The 19,433-nt window shown below is 42.4% G+C and overlaps 1 protein-coding gene across 1 annotated transcript in view; it reads left to right on the top strand.

The window, feature by feature from the left end:
• The window catches only part of LOC126077355 (DNA polymerase nu-like), a 108,548-nt gene that overhangs the window by 42,349 nt on the left and 46,766 nt on the right, over positions 1-19,433 (top strand). The window contains exons 8-10 of the mRNA XM_049886610.1: positions 11,780-11,837; positions 14,301-14,378; positions 15,365-15,479. Of these exons, the coding sequence (XP_049742567.1) occupies positions 11,780-11,837; positions 14,301-14,378; positions 15,365-15,479 (251 nt within the window). The remainder of the gene's footprint in view (positions 1-11,779; positions 11,838-14,300; positions 14,379-15,364; positions 15,480-19,433) is intronic.

The raw sequence follows: 19,433 nt of genomic DNA, 5'->3' as shown, positions 1-19,433 counted from the left end.
CTAATGGCTAATGATCGTGAACATTTCCTCATATATCTGTTAGCTACCTGCATGTCTTCTCTAGTGAAGTGTCTATTCATATCTTTGCCCATTTTTTCATTGGGTTATTTGTCTTTTTGCAGTTGAGTTTTTGCAGTATCATGTAGATTTTAGAGATCAGGCGCTGATCAGAAATGTCATAGCTAAAAACTTTTTCCCAGTCTGTAGGTAGTCTTTTTACTCTTCTGGTGAAGTCTTTGGATGAGCATAGGTGTTTGATTTTTAGGAGCTCCCAGTTATCTAGTTTTTCTTCTACATTCTTTATAATGTTTTGTATACTGTTTATGCCATGTATTAGGGCTCCTCGCGTTGTCCTTATTTTTTCTTCCACGATTTTTACTGTTTTAGATTTTATATTTAGGTCTTTGATCCACTTTGAGTTTGTTGTGCATGGAGTGAAGTATGGGTCTTCTTTCCTTTTTTTGCAGATGGATATCCAGTTATGCCAGCACCATTTGTTAAAAAGACTGTCTTTTCCCCATTTAACAGACTTTGGGTCTTTGTCAAATATCAGCTGCTCATAGGTGGATGAATTTATGTCTGGATTCTCAATTCTGTTCCATTGGTCCATGTATCTGTTGTAGTACCAGTACCAGGCTGTTTTGACTACTGTGGCGGTATAATAGGTTCTAAAATCAGGTAAAGTAAGGCCTCCCACTTTGTTCTTCTTTTTCAGTAATGCCTTATTTATCCAGGGCCTCTTTCCCTTCCATATGAAGTTGTTGATTTGTTTCTCCATCTCATTAAAAAATGTCTTTGGGATTTAGATTGGAATTGCGTTAAATGTATAGATCACTTTCGGTAGAACAGACATTTTTATAATGTTAAGTCTTCCTATCCAGGAGCAAGGTATCTTCTTCCACTTGCGTAAGTCTCTTGGTTTCCTGCAGAAGTGCACTGTAGTTTTCTTTGTATAAGTATTTTACATCTCTGGTAAGATTTATTCCTAGGTATTTAATGTAAATGTCATTGATTTGTTGGTTTCCTCTTCGATGTTCTTTTTGCTGATGTAGAGGAATGCAACTGGTTTTTGTATGTTTATCTTGTATCCCAATACTCTGCTGAACTCTTCTATTAGTTTCAGTAGTTTTCTGGAGGATTCCTTAGGGTTTTCTGTGTATAAGATCATGTCATCTGCAAATAGAGATACTTTGACTTCTTCCTTTCCAATCTGGATGCCCTTTATTTCTTTATCTAGCCTAACTGCTCTGGCTAGGACTTCCAGCACAATGTTGAATAAGAATGGTGATAAAGGGCATCTTTGGTTCCCGATCTCAAGGGGAATGTTTTCAGGCTCTCTCCATTTAGGGTGACGTTAGCTGTTGGTTTTGTATAAATGCCCTTTATTATGTTGAGGAATTTTCCTTCTATTCCTATTTTGCTGAGAGTTTTTATCATGAATGAGTGTTGAACTTTGTCAAATGCCTTTTCTGCATCCATTGATAAAATCATGTGATTCTTGTCTTTTATTTATGTGGTGGATTACATTAATTGTTTTTCTAATGTTGAACCATCCCAGCATACCTGGTGTGAGTCCCACTTAGTCGTGTCGAATTATTTTTTAGATATGTTGTTGAATTCTATTGGCTAGAATTTTGTTGAGGATTTTTGCATCTACATTCACGAGTGAGGTAGGTCTATAATTTTCTTTTCTTGTGGTGTCTTTACCTGGTTTTGGTATCAGGGATATGGTGGCTTCATAGAATGGGTTTGGTAGTATTCCGTCCTTTTCTATGCTCTGAAATACCTTTAGTAGTGGTGTTTACTCTTCTCTGAAAGTTTGGTAGAACTCTGCAGTGAAGCCATCCAGGCCAGGGCTTTTTTTTGTTGGGAGTTTTGATTACCTTTTCAATCTCTTCTTTTGTTATGGGTCTATTTAGTTGTTCTACCTCTGTTTGTGTTAGTTTCGGTAGGTATTCTGTTTCTAGGAATTCATCCATTTCTTCTAGGTTTTCAAATTTGTTTGAGTATAGTTTTTCATAGTAATCTGATATGATTCTTTTAATTTCAGATGGGTCTGTTGTAATATCGCCCCTCTTTTTATTTGGGTTATTTGCTTCCTCTCCTGTTTTTCTTTTGTCAGTTTGGCCAGTGGTTTATCAATTTTGTTGAGTTTTTAAAAAAAACAGCTTTTGGTCTTGTTAATTCTTTCAATTGTTTTTCTGTTTTCTATTTCATTTAGTTCAGCTCTAATTTTTATTATTTGTTTTCTTCTGGTGCCTGTGGGTTTCTTTTGTTGCTCTCCTTCTGTTTGTTCAAGTTGTAGGGATAGTTCTTTGATTTTGGCCCTTTCTTCTTTTTGAATGTGTGCATTTATTGATATAAATTGGCCTCTGAGCACTGCTTTTGCTGTGTCCCAAAGGTTCTGATAGGAAGTATTCTCATTCTCATTGGATTCTCTGAATTTCTTTATTCCACCCTTAATGTCTTCTATAATGCAGTCTTTTTTGAGCAGGCTATTGTTCAGTTTCCAAGTGTTTGATTTCTTTTCCCTGCTTTTCCTGTTATTGATTTCCACTTTTATGGCCTTATAGTCAGAGAAGATGCTTTGTAATATTTCAATGTTTTGGATTCTGCTAAGGCTTGCTTTATGACCTAATATGTGGTCTATTCTAGAGAATGTTCCATGTGTACTAGAAAAGAAAGTGTAGTCGGTTGCTGTTGGGTGGAGTGTTCTGAATATGTCTATTAGGTCAAGTGGGTTGATTGTGGCATTTAGATCTTCTGTGTCTTTATTGAGCTTTTTTCTAGATGTCCTGTCCTTCACTGACAGTGGTGTGTTAAAGTCACCTACTATTATCGTGGAGCTGTCTATCTCACTTTCCAATGCTGATAGAGTTTCTTTTATGTATCTTGCAGTCCTGTCATTGGGTGCATAAATATTTAATATGGTTATATCTTCTTGGTGTATTATCCCTTTAATCATTATATAGTGTCCTTCCTTTCCTTTATGATGGATTTGACTTTAAAGTCTATTTTGTCAGAAATTAATATTGCCACTCCTGCTCTTTTTTGATTGTTGTTTGCTTGATACATTTTTTTCCTTCCTTTGAGTTTTAGTTTGTTTGTGTCTCTAAGTCTAAGGTGTGTCTCTTGTAGGCAGCATATAGACAGATCTTGTTTTTTAATCCATTCTGCCACTCTCTGTCTCTTTATTGGTGCATCTAGTCCATTTACATTCATGGTAATTATGGATAGGTATGAATTTAGTGCTATCACTTTGATGTCTTTTTTTGTGTGTTGACCGTTTCTTTTTCCCATTTGATTTTATGTGCTGAGTAGATTTTCTTTATATATTGTCCTTTCCTCATATTTGCTGTTGTTGATTTTGTTTCTGGTGAGTCTGTATTTTTCCCTTGTATTTTGATGAGTAGGACAGTTTGTCTCCTTTGTGGTTACCTTATTATTAACCCCTATTTTTCTAAATTTAAAACTAACTTTTATTTCTTTGTATCCCCATATCTTCCTCTCCATATGGAAGGTGTATGATTACATTTCTTAGTCCCTCTTTATTATTTTAATGTTGTCTTCTTTTAGCACTGGGTGGGTTTTTATGTAATAACATCGCCGTCACCCTGTTTTGGGCTTTTTCTTTTTTTAATAATGTTGCTTTTTTTTTTTTTATTTATTTCCCTGTCTGGGTTGACTTCTGGTTGCTCTGCCCAGTGTTCTAGTCTTGGGTTGATACCTGATATTATTGATTTTCTAACCAAACAACTCCCTTTAGTATTTCTTATAGTTTTGGTTTGTTTTTATGAATTCCCTCAACTTGTGTTTATCTGGAAATGTCTTAATTTCACCTTCATATTTAAGAGACAGTTTTGCTGGATATGTGATTCTTGGCAGGCGATTTATTTCCTTCAATTTTTTAAATATGTCCTCCCATTTCCTTCTTGCCTGCATGGTTTCTGCCGAGTAGTCCGAGCTTATTCTTATTGGCTCTCCCTTGTAGATGACTTTTCTTTTATCCCTCACTGCTCTTAAAATTGTCTCCTTATCTTTGGTTTTGACAAGCTTGATTATAATATGTCTTGGTGACTTTCTTTTAAGATCTACCTTATGTGGAGTTCGATGAGCATCTTGGATAGTAATCTTCTCGTCTTTCACAATATCAGGGAAGTTTTCTGCCAAGAAATCCTCGACAATTTTCCCTGTATTTTCTGTTATCCCTCCCTGTTCTGGTACTGCAATCACTCATAGGTTATTTCTCTTAATAGAGTCCCACATGATTCTTCAGGTTTCTTCATTTTTTTTAATTCTTTTGTCCGATTTTTCTTCAAATACATTAGTGCCAAGTGATTTATCTTCGAGTTCAGAAATTCCAGCTTCTACTTGCTCAATTCTGCTCCTCTGACTTTCTAGTGTGAGTTGTCTTAATTCTGTAATTTTATTGTTAACCTTCTGAATTTCTGATTGCTGTCTGTCTATGGATTTTTCCAGCTTATTAAACTTTTCATTATGTTCCTGAATAATCTTTCTGATTTCTTCAGTTGCTTTATCTGTGTGTTCCTTGGCTTGTTCTGCGTATTGCCTCATTTCCTTCCTGATGTCTTGAAGGGTTCTGTATATTAATCTTTTGTATTCTGTATCTGGTAATTCCAGGAATGCACTTTCATCTAAAAGATCCCTGGATTCTTTGTTTTGAGAGCCTGTTGAGGTGATCATGGTCTGTTTCTTTATGTGACTTGATATTGACTGTTGTCTCCAAGCCATCTATAAGTTATTGTATTAGTTTATGCTTGTTTACTGTGTCATAGCTGCTTGCTTTGTTTTGTTTTGGTATACCCCTATGGGTTGCTTGAGTGAGCTAGCTTGATTATTTTCACCTTCGGAGCTCTGGTGTCCTGTCCCCAGCTGGCTAGAGCTGTTATAAGGTATATCAGTCTAGGAGTCCATTCAGTTTTCTTATATGAATTCAGCTCAGGTTTCCAGGTAGCTGATCATCAAGTGTGTGGTACAGGCTCTGTCCTACAGTCTTAGAGGGGCAGGGGTGATTGGCATATGTACCAGTATCTGATTGCAGCAGGGGTTCACGCTCTGAACCAGGCAGGGGATTGGGAACCGACCCCCGAGTGTCTCTGAGGAAAACGCGTCTCTGTTCCCTCGAGCGTGCTGGTGAGTCGGTTCTGCAGAGGGATCCTTGGCGGCCAGCGTTTTTGATTGTAAGGACTGGGAGGTACCAGTGATCCGTGGACCCCTGTCGTGGGTGTCTGGGTGACCTGAGTGGAGCTACCAGTCCTTAGGTCCCTGATGTGGGTAGGTGAGGACCTTGTTTAATAGGCAAAGCAATGTCAAACGTCAAACACCCACCTCTCCACCACATGGCTGAAATGGTTGGAGTTTGCCAACAAGGGCCTATTCTCCCAAAATAGGCCCACAGAGGTCCATGCAGAAGGGAAAGGTACTCAAGGTCCATGGACGGTTTATGCCTGGACAGGAGCCGCTTCTGTCCTTTGCTCCCCCAGTTAATGGAGCTAACAAATTATCTTTTCCCCCCAGTTGCAAATTTTTTCCTTCCCCAAGGCCAGGAGGATGGCTCTAGGTGCTCATCAGGGTCTATCTCAGGGATTCAGCTGCTGAAGCCGGCTTGGGGGTGGGGGAGGTGAGGTAAAATATACGCAAGTACTTAGCTCTGGCCAAGAGCACCGTTCTCCTCAGGTTCCTGAGGTGTGAGTAGACTGTGTGGCTGGCCGCTTCTCCCTAAGGAAACTGGGGCTGAACGCTAGTACCAGCCCACTGCCGCTGCTCCAGGAATGGTGCCTGAGGGCTTCCTGCGATTCAGGTCTCTGAACTCCCTTCCACTTCTGAACGGCCTCTTCCTCCCCCTGCCCCTCAGTTCATTGTCTAAACTTGCCTTTGATGCTCAGGGTTCCCAGTTCGTCACAAATATACTTGTTTCACTTGTTTTTTTGGGTCTTTGTTGTGAAGAGGGCTCGCCGGAAGTGTCTATTCCGCCATCTTGGTTCCACCTAATGAACTTTTTAAAACTCCTTCTGATGTCTGATTCCATCACTTGGGTGCTCACTGTGTGGTAGGCATGAGAGTACTGAAGAGAATCTTGTGCATGGTCATAGCCCACTGGACATTTCTTTAGGCCCAGCAAGATTAAAATAGTCACAGATAATGGGTGAGCAACATGAGGAAACTCTTCATGACTGAGGAAAGGTAGTTGATGTCGATGTAAATAATATACAATCATCTCTAACAAATCAGGTGTGCTGACTGAAACGCCTTTAACACAAAAGCATTCAGACACTGCCAATCGATGTAAGCGTGGGTGGCCAACTCCTAACCTGAGGAGATAGTGGAGAGCCCAGCCCTCCCTGCTTCCCAGCAGACATGATACTGAGAAGTAGTTGTCCTTTCCCTCTTCTTCCTCAGTTGCCCCCTATGCTATAATATGTGGTTTTGGTCTTTGACAGCATCTCTTTGCTAGAGTGACATCTGACTTGAATGTTATCACTGGCATGTCACAACCATGCTTCTCTATCTACCCCACCCCTCAGTGTGGTGGGTGCTGCCCCCAGGTTTTGCCTACATTCAGATATCACCTCGGGGGAACCAGCTCCTTCCCAGAAATTGTGGGCTTTTGTCAGTAATCACCACCATTGTCACTTTAATCACCCTTGGTCGTCTTTGGTAACTCACATGTACGTCTCACAGAGGCAGATCACTAACACAGACAGAAATGCATGAGCACCCATTTGTGCATGACTCCTCAGGGATAGTGCTTTGTTGGATCACTGTTTCTATCACAGAGGCCAGTACAGAAGCTCTGTAACATTTCATTTATTCATTTGTGAACATGCGTCCGTGTACAGCAACAGACATTCCCAGAGCAGGTTGTGACATGGTGCACAAAGCAATGGAAAAGGCTTTTTGCCCAGGGGAGCTTGGCATGGACTGACCTCCTCCTCCATTAAGTTCTGGATGGGGTGGGCTCTGAAGGATGATTAAGAAAGACAATGTATGGTGCTTTGTGACTAGCTCCTGCCTCCTTCTTCCCTGGAAATTTGCCTGCCATATTGGATTTCCCCTAGTCCCACCCTCCAAGAAGCTGAAACACTCTCTCTTTCCTTCGGAGCTTTGAGGACTTTCTGTCAGTATGGTTCATTTGAACCCTGTGTTGTGTGCTTTATGTGTATATGTATCTCCCAAACTAGACAATAACCCCCAGAGGGCCATGTTTGTATTTTAGTTAGTTTTGTATTACTACCTTTCCCCGGACTACTAGTCACAGCACTTTATGTGCAGTGGTACTTAACTAAATATTGGATGAGTGGATGTGAAACGCAGAAGCCAGATAAGAAATTAAAAAATCAGCAACTTACATATGCATATTCAAATTTTGATTACTGATAGGATTTGAATGAACTTCTGCCTTCACTCATTCAGTAAGCAAACATTAGGCACTTTCTATATGCTAGGTATCCTTCTGGGAAGTAGGTGTCATAGACTGAATTGTATCCCCCCAAAATATGTGTCAACTTGGTTAGGCCATGATTCCCAGTATTGCATGGTTGTCTTCCATTTTGTGATTGTCCTGTGTGTTATAAATCATAATCTCTGCCTGTGGTTAAAGAGGATTAGGGTGGAATGTAATATCCTTGCTCAGGTCACAGCCCTGATCCAATGTAAAGGGAGTTTCCCTGGGGTGTGGCCTGTACCAACCTTTATCTTACAAGAAATGAAAGGGAAGCAAGCAGAGAGTTGGGGACCTCATACCACCAAGAAAGCAGTGCTGGGAGTAGGGCGCATCCTTTGGACCTAGGGTTCCTGTGCAGAGAAGCTCCTAGTATGGGAGAGATTGATGACAAGGACCTTCCTTCAGAGCTGACAGAGAGAGAGAAAGTCTTCTCCTGGAGTCGACGTCCTGCGTTTGAACTTCTAGCCTACTAGACTGTGAGAAAATAAATTTTTCTTTGTTAAGGCCATCCACTTGTATTTCTGTTATAGCAGCACTAGGTAACTAAGATAGTAGGGGCCCATAACCCTAGATATATGATAGTGTGATCAGTATTTGGATTGAGAGATGTGTGGATGCTATCCAGGACATCAGAAGAGGCACCCAAGCTTGCCTGGTCAGGGAACTAGAGAAAGTTTCTTCTTCAAGGAAGGGGACTTAAGCTGAGACTTGAAGGAGGGAGGAATTTGTGATAAAAAAAAAAAAGAAGAAGAGGATGTTAAACAACAGTGAGATAGCACTACACACCTACTGTTGTCGTTAGGTATCATCAAGTAGGTTCTGACTCACAGCACCCTGCATATAACAGAACGAAACACTGCCAGGTCCTGCGACATCCTCACAGTCATTGTTACGTCTGACCCCATTGTCGCAGCCACTGTATCAGTCCATCTTGTTGAGGGTCTTCCTCGTTTTAACTGACCCTGTACTTTAACAAGCATGATGTCCTTCTCCAGAGACCGGTCACTCCGGATAACACGTCAAAGTGCATGAGAAGTCTCGCCATCCTTGCTTCTAAGGAGCATTCTGGCTGTACTTCTTCCGAGACAGATTTGTTCATTCTTCTGGAAGTTTATGGTATATTCAGTATTCATCACTAACACCATAATTCAAAGGCATCAATTCTTCTTTGTCTTTCTTCTTTATTGTCCAGCTTTCAAATGTGTACAAGCAATTGAAAATATAACGACTGGGGTCAGGTGCACCTTAGTTCTCAAAGTGACATCTTCGCTTTTCAACACTTGAAAGAGGTCTTTTGCAGCAGATTTGCCCTGTACAGTATATCATTTGATTTCTTGATTGCTGCTTTCATGGGCGTTGATTGTGGATCCAAGTAAAATGAAATCCTTGACAACTTCAGTCTTTTCTCCATTTATCATGATTTGGCTTATTGGTCCAGTTGTAAGGATTTTTGTTTTCTTTATGTTGAGATGTAATCCATACTGAAGGCTGGAAGTGCTTCAAGTCCTCTTGGCTTTCAGCAAGCAAGGTCGTGTCATCTGCATGTCACAGGTGGTTAACGAGTCTTCCTCCAATACTGATGCTGTGTTCTTCTTCGTATAACCCAACTTCTCAGATTATTTGCTCAGAGTACAGATTGAATAGGTACGGTGAAAGGAGACAACCCTGATGCACACCTTTCCTGATTTTAAACCATACAGTATCCTCTCATTCTAGTCAAACAACTGCCTCTTGATCCATGTACACGTTCCTCATGAGCACAATTAAGTGCTCTGAAATTCCCGTTCTTCGCAATGTTATCCATAATTTGTTATGATCTACACAATGTAATGCCTTTGCATAGTTAATAAAATGCAGGTAAACATCTTCCTGGTATTCTCTGCTTTCAGCCAAGATCCATCTGACATTTAGCAATGATGTACCTCGTTCTACATCCTCTTCTGAATCTGGCTTGAATTTCTGGCCATTCCCTGTTGATGTACTGCTGCAACTGTTTTTTTAATTGTCTTCCAAATTTTACTTGCATGTGATATTAATGATTTTGTTTGATAATTTGCACATACTGTTGAGTGACCTTTCTTTGAAATGGGTGCAAATATGGATCTCTTCCAGTCAGTTGGCCAGGTAGCTTGGCATAGATGAGTGAGACACACCTACTAGAATGGCTAAAATCTTAAAAAATGACAATACCAATTGCTGGCAGGATGTAGAGCAATGGGAACACTCATGCATTGCTGGTGGGGATGCAAAATGATACAGACACTTTGGAAGATAGTTTGACAGCTTCTCACAAAGCTAAATATTGTCTTACCATACAATCCAGCAATCACGTTCCTAGGTATTTACCGAAATGACTTGAAGACTCATGTCCACATAAAACCCTGCATGCAAATGTTTGTATTAGCTTAATTTATATTGCCAAAAACTGGAAGCAACCAAGATGTCCTTCAGTAGGTGAATGAATAAACAAACTGGTCCATCCATCCAGTGGAGTATTATTCATCAGTAAAAATGCATAAGCTATCAAGGGACAAAAAGACATGGGTGATCTTAAATGCATATTGCTAAGTGAAAGAAGCCAATCTGAAAAGGCTACATACTGTTTATTCCAATTATATGACATTCTGGAAAAGCCAAAACAAACAAAAAAATAAATAAAAAGATCCGTGGTTGCCAGTTCAGGGTTAAGGAGACGAGATTGAATAGGTAAAGTACAGGAAATTTTTCAGGGTGGTGAAACTATACTGTATAATACTGTAATGATGGATACATGACATTATGCATTTGTCAAGACCCATAGGACTTTACAGCAAAAGAGTGAACCTTACTGTATGCAAGCTTTAAAAAATCATTTATGAGGTCGGAAGACCCCAGGATGGAGTGTAGAATGTTCCACTGTCACTTGGCCTGCGTGGTTGCTGATGAGAAATCTGTAATCTTTCAAATCATTATTCCTCTCCCTGTAATGTGTCATTTTTTCCTCTGGCTGCTCTCAAGATTTTTCTTTATCTTTGGTTTTCAGCAGTTTGATTATGATGTTCTGGGCTTGATTTTCTTTGAACTTATCCTGTTTGAGGCTTGTTCAGCTTCTTGAATATGAAAAATTATGTCTGTCACTAATTTGGGGACATTTTAGCCATTGTTTCTTCAAATGTTTTTCTGCACAAATATGTATTTTTTTCTTCTTCAGGGACTAAAATCACACAATTTGATATTGTGCTTTTGATATTATCTCTTAGGTTCTTGAGGTTTTGTTTACTTTTTTCCTCAGTATTTTCCTCTGTCTTCTTTAGATTGGATAGTTCCTTTTGATCTCTCTTCAAATTTACTGGCTCTTTTTTCTGTCATCTCTGTTCTACTGTTGAGTTATACAGTGAATAACCAGTGTTTTTAAAAAGGTACCATGTGATTTTAATGTACAAAAATCTCGAGAGTCACTGGTTTAACATCCCCAGGCCTCAGTGTCTTCACCTAAAAAGATAAGGATGATAAAGTCTCCCTTACCTCCTTGCAGGGTTCTGTCAGGCCCTAGGAACCTTACCTGTGAGACAGGAGGAACTGCGCCTGCTCAGAAGTTAGCACCACTCACTACATCTAGTTAGAGAGTCAAGGCTGGCTAACCTAAGAAGCTCCATTACAGACAAAGCAGTGTATTATTCAATGTACTGCCAAGAATCGAGAGAATATTAGAAAAGGCATTCTCATGATTTCAATACTGAAAACAGGTTAGTATCCAGCCAGCTAGCCATCATTTCATTCAGTGAGTGGCTGCAGCCTATGCACATCGCCCCAAGCTGTACAGGTGCTTAACAGGTGGCCCCTGAGGGTTTGTAGGGGATGCAGACGCATAGCCACTAACTGTGGGCAGGTCACAAGTGCTAGGACAGAGGAAGGCACCGAGTGCCAGGGCATCAGAGGAGAGGGGGGCTGACTATGGGTGACTGATAGAATCTTTATCTTAAAATCCATTTTTAAATGAAAGTACAATATATGAATTTTATGGAAATCTACTTTTAGCATATTATGTAGCAATTTTTAAGACATTAACTGAGCTCATAATTTAGGCTACTATTAAAAGAAATACTTTTTTAATTACTGTAAAGGATATACAGGCTACAATAAGAAAGAATTGTTCTCAGATTTGCTCATTATACAGTTGTATTAAATATTAATATGCTTATGCATAATACATTGGCATTACTTACTTAGTTCATATTGAATAAAATGTGATACATTTTAAATACCTTTAAATAGTACAGATTCATTTAAGAGTGGCTATTTCAACTAAAACCATTCTCCTCTTATTATTGGCAGAATATCCAAGGTATCTCCAAGCATCCAATTCAAATTACTAAACCTCAAAATTTTAAAGGTAACGTATTTCTTTCTAATCTGCAGAAATCTTGGGTATCTTTTTTTCTAAAAACCTGGAAGTGTTTGTAATTGTTTTTCTGTGCTAACTAGCTGCTTCACTTTCCTGAAGTTCTCCTCTGTATGTGCACGACCGGATTTTAAAATAAACATTGAAAAGAAAAAAACAACATAAGAACTATGGTACCTCCCTTTTAGCAGTTTACAAGTTAAAATAGATGATAATTATACAAAGAAAGTCGCTCCACTCCCACCGTCTCTCCCCCACCAACTTCCTAATAAAGAAAAAACAAACAAACATACAATAGCACTGACTTATTAAAGTCTGGGAACCACTGGAAGTGTTTACAAAAGCACATTAACACTTTTTCTTTCAAGCTGTTCCACTGTAATGCTAACTGTTAGATATCGAAAAGAGAAAAAGTACACATCTGGGTTTCTGTTGCCCATTTCCAATAAATGCCTTGTTCTCCTTGGTGCTGCTGCCACTGGCCCTTTGCTTTGGACACTGCTGCCCCCAGGAGGGTCATGGCAAAACAATTAAACGTAATGAGCAGTCCTTTATAAAATACTGTGATCATACTTAAACGGGACCTGCAGAAGGTGATTATGAGCAACTCTGTCTCCTGTCGACTCTTTAAAATAGATTCTTGTGGGGAAGTTCTCTCCCTGTCCCAGGATAGGGAATCAGCGGGCCCCAAGACTTCTCTAGCTTTCCGTAGGGAGGTAGCTACTTTAACTCACACAATGCCATCAATGGCTAGAGTATCTAATCCACAGAATAGTCGGACTCTCCCACTTAATTTGATGCAAAGTCAGGTACACCTTCCACTTGAACATAAATTTTTCTAAAGAGGTATCCTTTATAAAGTTTCCATTCAAAGTCCATTTGCAGTGGCCAGTTCTCAGATCGCCCCTGCCTGGCCCCCATTCTGGAGCTTCCTTTCCATTGTAGCATGCTGCTCCCAGGCGTTTTGATCAAAACCACCACCTTAACGGGCCTGAGACATTAGACACACTGTGGTGGTTCCAGGATTGTAGCGTTGTGAGCTTTCCTCTTGCTGCTGCCTGGCCTACAACAGTGTAAGTTCTGTCCCAGGAAATGTGAGGCTTGTGCACAGGTCTTCATGAGATTTGAGCTCTCGTCCCCTGGAGCTCTAGTTGTCCACGCGCTGTGTTCTGCAGCTGGGCATGAGTTCATGGAGGGGATGCCTGCTGCCCTCCACGGCAGTGTCATCAGCCCACGCATAGGGCTGCCCCCTCACCAGGGCATCTGCGCAGGGAGGAACTGGCCCCCACTGGTCATGCCGCCATTGGCTCAGTCAGTCCAGAGTAGGGGATCCCGACATCGTCTTCTAGTCACCCCCCACCCTTAGCCACCGCTCTGGAGATGCTGTCACTGTTGGTGCTCTGGAAACTTCCACTGGACCCAAAAATCTCAGATGAAGTGCTGAATGATGTCAATAATTGGAAAATCATAGTGATGGCATTTTTCTAGGCAACCTTACTTACCTCCTGGTTGGCTGAAAATTGCTATGCAGTGAAAGAAGGCTTGAAGATTCATAACATACTTTTCCCGGAGAAATCCTATAGTTCTGTAAAATATGTAAAAGTGATGCATAGGACAAAGGAAGACATTTCCAACAAAGGCATGTATTTCCTTCCAAAATGTATTATTAGCTCACGTGGAATGGAATTTCAGTGGCCAACAAATTCACATTTTTTCTTTGATCTTAAGTCACACGCACACACAAACATGCACATACACCTTCCTCTACACACCTCTCAAACTATTTTTTGGAAAGAATTCCTTCTATTTTCCTTGACTTTCTTTTCAGGAGCAAGGGGAGAACTTTTCTCACTGAATACACTTTAAGGAGGCAGTAGGAACAACATTGCTTATAATTATTTTCCACGGGTCCTGGTTAAATACAACACAAAGTATGTGAAGTGTAGGTATTTAATTATAGAAGAAAATCATTAAATCACTTTCACTTTGTTGCTTTCAAAGTAAACCAACATTAGCCCCGAACTAAACACACTAATAATTGAATATTTATTTTATCTTTAAAATCTCATTTAGTGTTTAAAAAAAAAAGGAGTTCAGAATTTAGAAGCACAGTTTCAAGAATCCACAAACTGTGGTAGTGGCAAATGATAGAGTTAGTGCTGACCCAATGTCAAGCTTCTAATCAACAGGCTAAGAGAGTCTCTAGATTGTTTTTCGGAAAACATTCAGTTGTCAATATCTGATGTTGTCTTCGTTAAGAAATTCTAGACAGAGCAGAAAAGCTTAATAGTCAAGTTCATTTTCAGTAGTAATATGCTATTTAAAATTACATTAATAAAAATTAGAAATCTTGTATTTTGACTTTGGAATGATGCTAAAAAATGTTTGTATGAGAAATAGCTGTGAGTCTGTACCTGATCAAATTCACAAAGTGCTCTCCAAACAATGATTCAGGGAAAGAAGACGAAGTCCTCACCATTTCCCCCAGGACCATGTTTGTTTCAGCCAAGGGCCACACCTTCCTGGCAGCAGGTAGGGGAGACTGCATGTAATTACAGTGCACCTTGTGTGTTCCCGTACAGTCCAAAGACTTGGAAATCAACCAATGCAAAGGTGCTTACTTACAGAACTTATTCTTTCACATACATCCTAAGGAAAATAAACACTTATATGAAACAAGGATTCTTATGCACCGTAAAGAGTAAAGGAGCTTTGAGGACCCCTCACCTTCCATATCTAGATCCCAAGTACCCCTGTGTGGCCACACTCGGTCTGCCCTCCTTTATCCTCTCTGGCCTCATCACCTATGACTTCCCACCTTGATCACTTGCTGCAGCCACCCTGGCCACGTGGCCCTTCCTCCAACACACCAGCCATCTCCAGCTCGAGCCCGTGCCCAGGAACACTTCTCCAGGCACCATCTTGGTTCCTCCTTCATCGCCTTCCTGCCTTTGCTCAAATGTCACTTTCTTGATGAGGCCGCTACTGACCACCCTGTTTATAATGGCAGCGTCCCTACACACACACACACACACACACTCATTCACTCACTCGCGAAGCTCCTCGCCTTGCTGTGTTTTTCCATTTCATTTATCACTTTTTAACATACCCAATAATGTGCCCTAATTGTCTGCCTCCCCTACTAGAACGTAAGCTCCATGGAGACAGGATTTCTGATGTTTTGATCACTAATACATTCCAAGCACAGAGCTTGGCACATAGTAGGCCCTTTATAAAATATTGACGAACTGAGTGAATGAATGAATGCATACAAGCCACCTGGGGGTATTGCTGGCCTCACAGGAGGCAGGAGAGATCTCTTGGCCTTGCAGACACAGGGAATGGCCAGAGCTGAGGCCCGAGGGCCTTAGCAGGTGGGTGGCAGGATGCTGACCCGTGTCGCCGTGGTGAGAGGAAAGCATGACAGTCGGAAGTCTGTGAATGGGTCGGGAAGGGGGCTGCTACAGTGAAGGACATCGTCAGGAGATGCTGAATGAAAGCAGAACTGTGTTTAACAGACTTTTCACAGATTGAGTTGCGCATTCTTGCACACTTATCTGGAGATCCAGAACTTTTGAAGTTGTTCCAGGAACCTGAGAGAGATGATGTATTTTCAACCCTGACTTCACAGTGGTAAGATATATGAGCTCATAATACTATCAGATCTCTAAGAATGCTGACATGCTTCTAAAAGCCTGAAGTTATTCCAAGGCTATTTTCATAAGAAAGAAATTACATTTTTCTGTAGTAGTTAATCATTTTGAAAAGAAGAGTAGATAACTAGGGCGCCAAGAGTTTTACAATTATGAAAGAACGGATAGTTTTCACTGCTAAAAAAAGAAGCCAGTCGCTAGAGAGTGTTATAGAAATATTGGAAAAATGAAAAGTGCAAGTCATACATCCCCTGCTTAGCAGTGCTGACACAAAGTAAACACAGCCCATGGTTCTAGAAGTATGAGCTTCCTGCCTCATGGAAGAAAAAGTGAATGTAAACATTGCTGTCTGCCCCCCACATCAAATCAACAGTGCTTTACACTAGTGACTGCAACAAAACAAGACTCCCAGAGGCCGATGACCTTAGGCTTTGATGAGCAGCTCAACAATGTCCTAAAGGCCTGTCATCACCCTTAGGATGTTGGCAGTTCTTCCTCCTGGTTGTGAAACACTGGTGCCTGGGTGGCTCCGGCAGTTTGCAGTTGGCTGCTAATGTAAAGGTTGGCAGTGCAAACCCACACAGCTCTGCCACAGAAGAAAGGCCTGGCAAACTGCTTCTATTAAGATTACAGCCAAGAAAACCCTGCGGAGCAGTTCTACTCTGTGACACGTGGGGTTGCCATCAGTGGGAATCCACCTAACTGCGATGAATTTGGCTTTGGTTTGATTGTGAAATGTCTGCCCTCTGTTTCCAAAGCAGGCTGAAGAGGGGAGGTTCAGGGCTCTCCTCGCACACCTTCCCTTTTGTCAGGAAAGTACCAGGTGTCCCAGAGGTTGCAACACACAACATTTGCACTTCATTTCCTAGAGCTGGGTCATGTGGCTACTCCTAGCTGCAAAGGACGCTGGTGAGGTTACTCTCTAGAAAAAAAGAGGGACAGGATGATTGTAATTGGCTTGGACAGTCACAGCATTTCACCTGGGGCCAGGTACGTCACTGCCCAGAACAAAATCAGGGATCTACTAGCAAGGGAGAAGAGGGCATGGGGTGGGGGGCGGCTGTTGGTGAGGCCACTGTAGCTGCCATCTCTGTGCCCTCATCCACAGGGACCACGGTCTCTCACCTGAGGCCTCTCCACTTGTCACTCCCTCCACAGGAACTCTTCACCCCTCCCATCCCACCTTCCCTGATTAACTCTTGCTTGTCCTTCAGGTGTCTCCATAGATGCCTTGTTCCCACGAAGGCTTTCCCCACCACCTTGCCAGGATCTGTCCCCCTGCACTGTGTCTCATGCTCCCTTCACACTGCCGTTGTCACTGATGTCATCACTGTCTTCAATCCTCCGCTTTTCTGACAGAAATAAGCTCTGTGAGGGCCAGCCTGCGTCCCCTTGTCCAGCAGAGGGTGCCAGCTCCTTTCCGACCCATCACCAGACCCACTCTCTGGACCTTGTTTAGTGCTAGCCACCCTGCCGTTCCCAAACACCCCAGTGACTCGCCTGACTTGCAAAGGGTAAGCCCTTTCCCTGGGTTCTGGACTTCTCTCTTAGTTCATCCAAGTTTGCCCCGATGTCACTGCCTCAGGGACCTTCCTTTCTTTCCACTACCTGCGTGTGGCATGTTCTCCTCTGCATGTTTCTCTGCTGTCCGTCCCCACTGGTAGGTCAGCTCCATGAGCGCAGAGACCATGTCTGCCCGGTTCACCACTGGGCTCCGAAAGCGTAGGGACTCTACATGTACCTGTCGCACAAATGAATAGCATAGATTTCAAACTTTCCTGCTGACCAGAAAACCTCCCCTCCAAAAAGACCACCGTGACAAAAACTCTAATCTGAATAAAACTTCAGGGAGAAATATGTCATTTTCATATAACGCGAGTGTTACTTGATTTTGAAGAGGAGTTGTGGAAATTCTGTTATGATGGTGGCAACGGGGACATTTCTGAAAGTCAGAGTAATGAGATATCTCCAAAGCAGGAGACGCACATCCTACGTGAATAAGGCACTCAGTGCAGCAGAACAGCGTCCACGGTCACAGCAGTTCATGAGCCCCAACCTGGAGCCTCGCTTCTCTCTTTGCCTTCCCGCCCACTCTGTCCTCTGCCCACCTCCTCGGAATCACACTGTCTGCGGGTCTGACCCTTCTCAGACGCTAGCCTTGCTGTCCCACCTCAGCACACAGCCTCCTGTACTCTGGCTACTCATACCTGGACCTCAGTAAGGGAGGCCCTGAATTCTTCCCTCCAGCCCTGGCCTCCCCACCTCAGAGTCCCTCCTGGCAAATCCGCACTTTGTCCTCTGAGGGCTTCTCTCATCCTCCAGCCCACAAGCGCTCTCCTCCGACCTGCCTCTGCCCTCATGGCCCCTGTGACAGTGCTGTCCCTGAGCATACCATGTGGTGGTGACTTGTCCAGTCTTTCTCCTCTGCTAAGCCGTAAGTCCTTCTCAGTCCTTGTTATTCTCAGAGCCTAGCCCAGGCCCAGCACAGCGCAGGTACTCACTGTCTGTCTGATTAGCCAGTCCCATCAGCACCCCTCCCCAGGGCTGTGGGCTTCTCTGACCTTCTTCCTCCCTGGTTGCTGTCTCTGGTCCTGAGTGACCCCCATTATCTGCTTTCTTATCTCACACCCCCAGGGTGCTGGAGAAAGTCATAAAACAGAGGTGAGTGAGGCCACTAAACTCAGGTCCTGTGACTGAGCAGGACGCTTAATTGCCTCTTCATCGAATCTAATCAGCTGCTCCAAGCCTTCTTGACTTTGCACAAATGCCTATCCTTCTCTGTTCATCTGGAAAAAGGACCTCTCCTCTTACTGAATGACAAGGCAGAGGGCCTTAGACATGAGCTCCTTAACTCCTTCTCCTCTGCCTTAGCCTGTCTTTTTATGTCGGCCTCCCACGCCGCAAAGGCTCCTGTCTGAAGAGAAGCAGCACCCTCCATCGCCACAGTCAGGGCTGCACATTGGACCTCTCTGGGAGCTGTCTCGCATGCACCTTCCAGACTGGTACAGTGTACAACCCACACAAACCTACGGAGCAGCCCTCGTCCACATTCCCTTTATTTTCCATTTTCACTCCAGCACTCCTAGTATGCCCCCGTTGATAGGCACCTTCCCCTCTACTGAAAACACTGCCTGAGGTTGCCCTTAACCATACAAGAAGTCCTATCCTTAACCTTGATGAAGCCGTCATTTACTGTTTACTACAAAACGAACCTATACTTCTTCCCCATATTTTCTCACTTCCGCTCCCTCTTTCTTTTTTAAATAAAGTTTATTTTACCTAGTCAGGCTTTTCTTCTCTCAGTCTGGAGCCTGGAATTCCTCACATCTAAGAGGATTGCCTTTCTTCAGGGAGCAGTTGGCCTTGAGGCCCAAGGCCAGCAGGAACAGGCTCAGACCCTGCGCCCCACCTAGTGTGGTCAGTGAGCTGAAAGGCTCTGTGGGTGTGAGCTGACGTGCAGCGTAACTGAACCCAGGCGCCCTCAGGCCACCATGTCCCAGTGCGTAACCCTGGCCTCCGTGTCCACTGCACCTGTGGAAACGCTCTTCTCCTTGGTTCTCTTCTACAGCACTCACCATTTATTCTTTTTTTTTTTTATTACATATAATTCACACAACATAAAAATTCACTCTTTCAAACTATACAGTGGTTTTTAGTAGATTCAGAATTTTGCATCTGTCGCCACTATCTAGTTACAGAACATTTTCATGCCCTGCACCCATTAGGAGCCACTCCTTATTCTTCCCATCCACGGCCCCAGCAGCTACTAGTCTGTTTTCTGTCTCTGTAAATTTGCTTATGCGAGATGTTTCCTGTAAAGGGACTCACACAGTATTTGGCCTTTTGTGTTGGCTTCTTAGTATACTGAAAACTACAGTTTTCAAGACTGATCCATTCTGTAGCATATATCAGTAATTCTTTTTATGGCCAAATA

Source organism: Elephas maximus, chromosome 5, assembly GCF_024166365.1.
Source record: "Elephas maximus indicus isolate mEleMax1 chromosome 5, mEleMax1 primary haplotype, whole genome shotgun sequence".
In the NCBI taxonomy this organism is placed as follows: domain Eukaryota; kingdom Metazoa; phylum Chordata; class Mammalia; order Proboscidea; family Elephantidae; genus Elephas; species Elephas maximus.
Note: the sequence above shows the minus strand (reverse complement) of the source record. Positions and strands in the feature narration are given on the sequence as shown.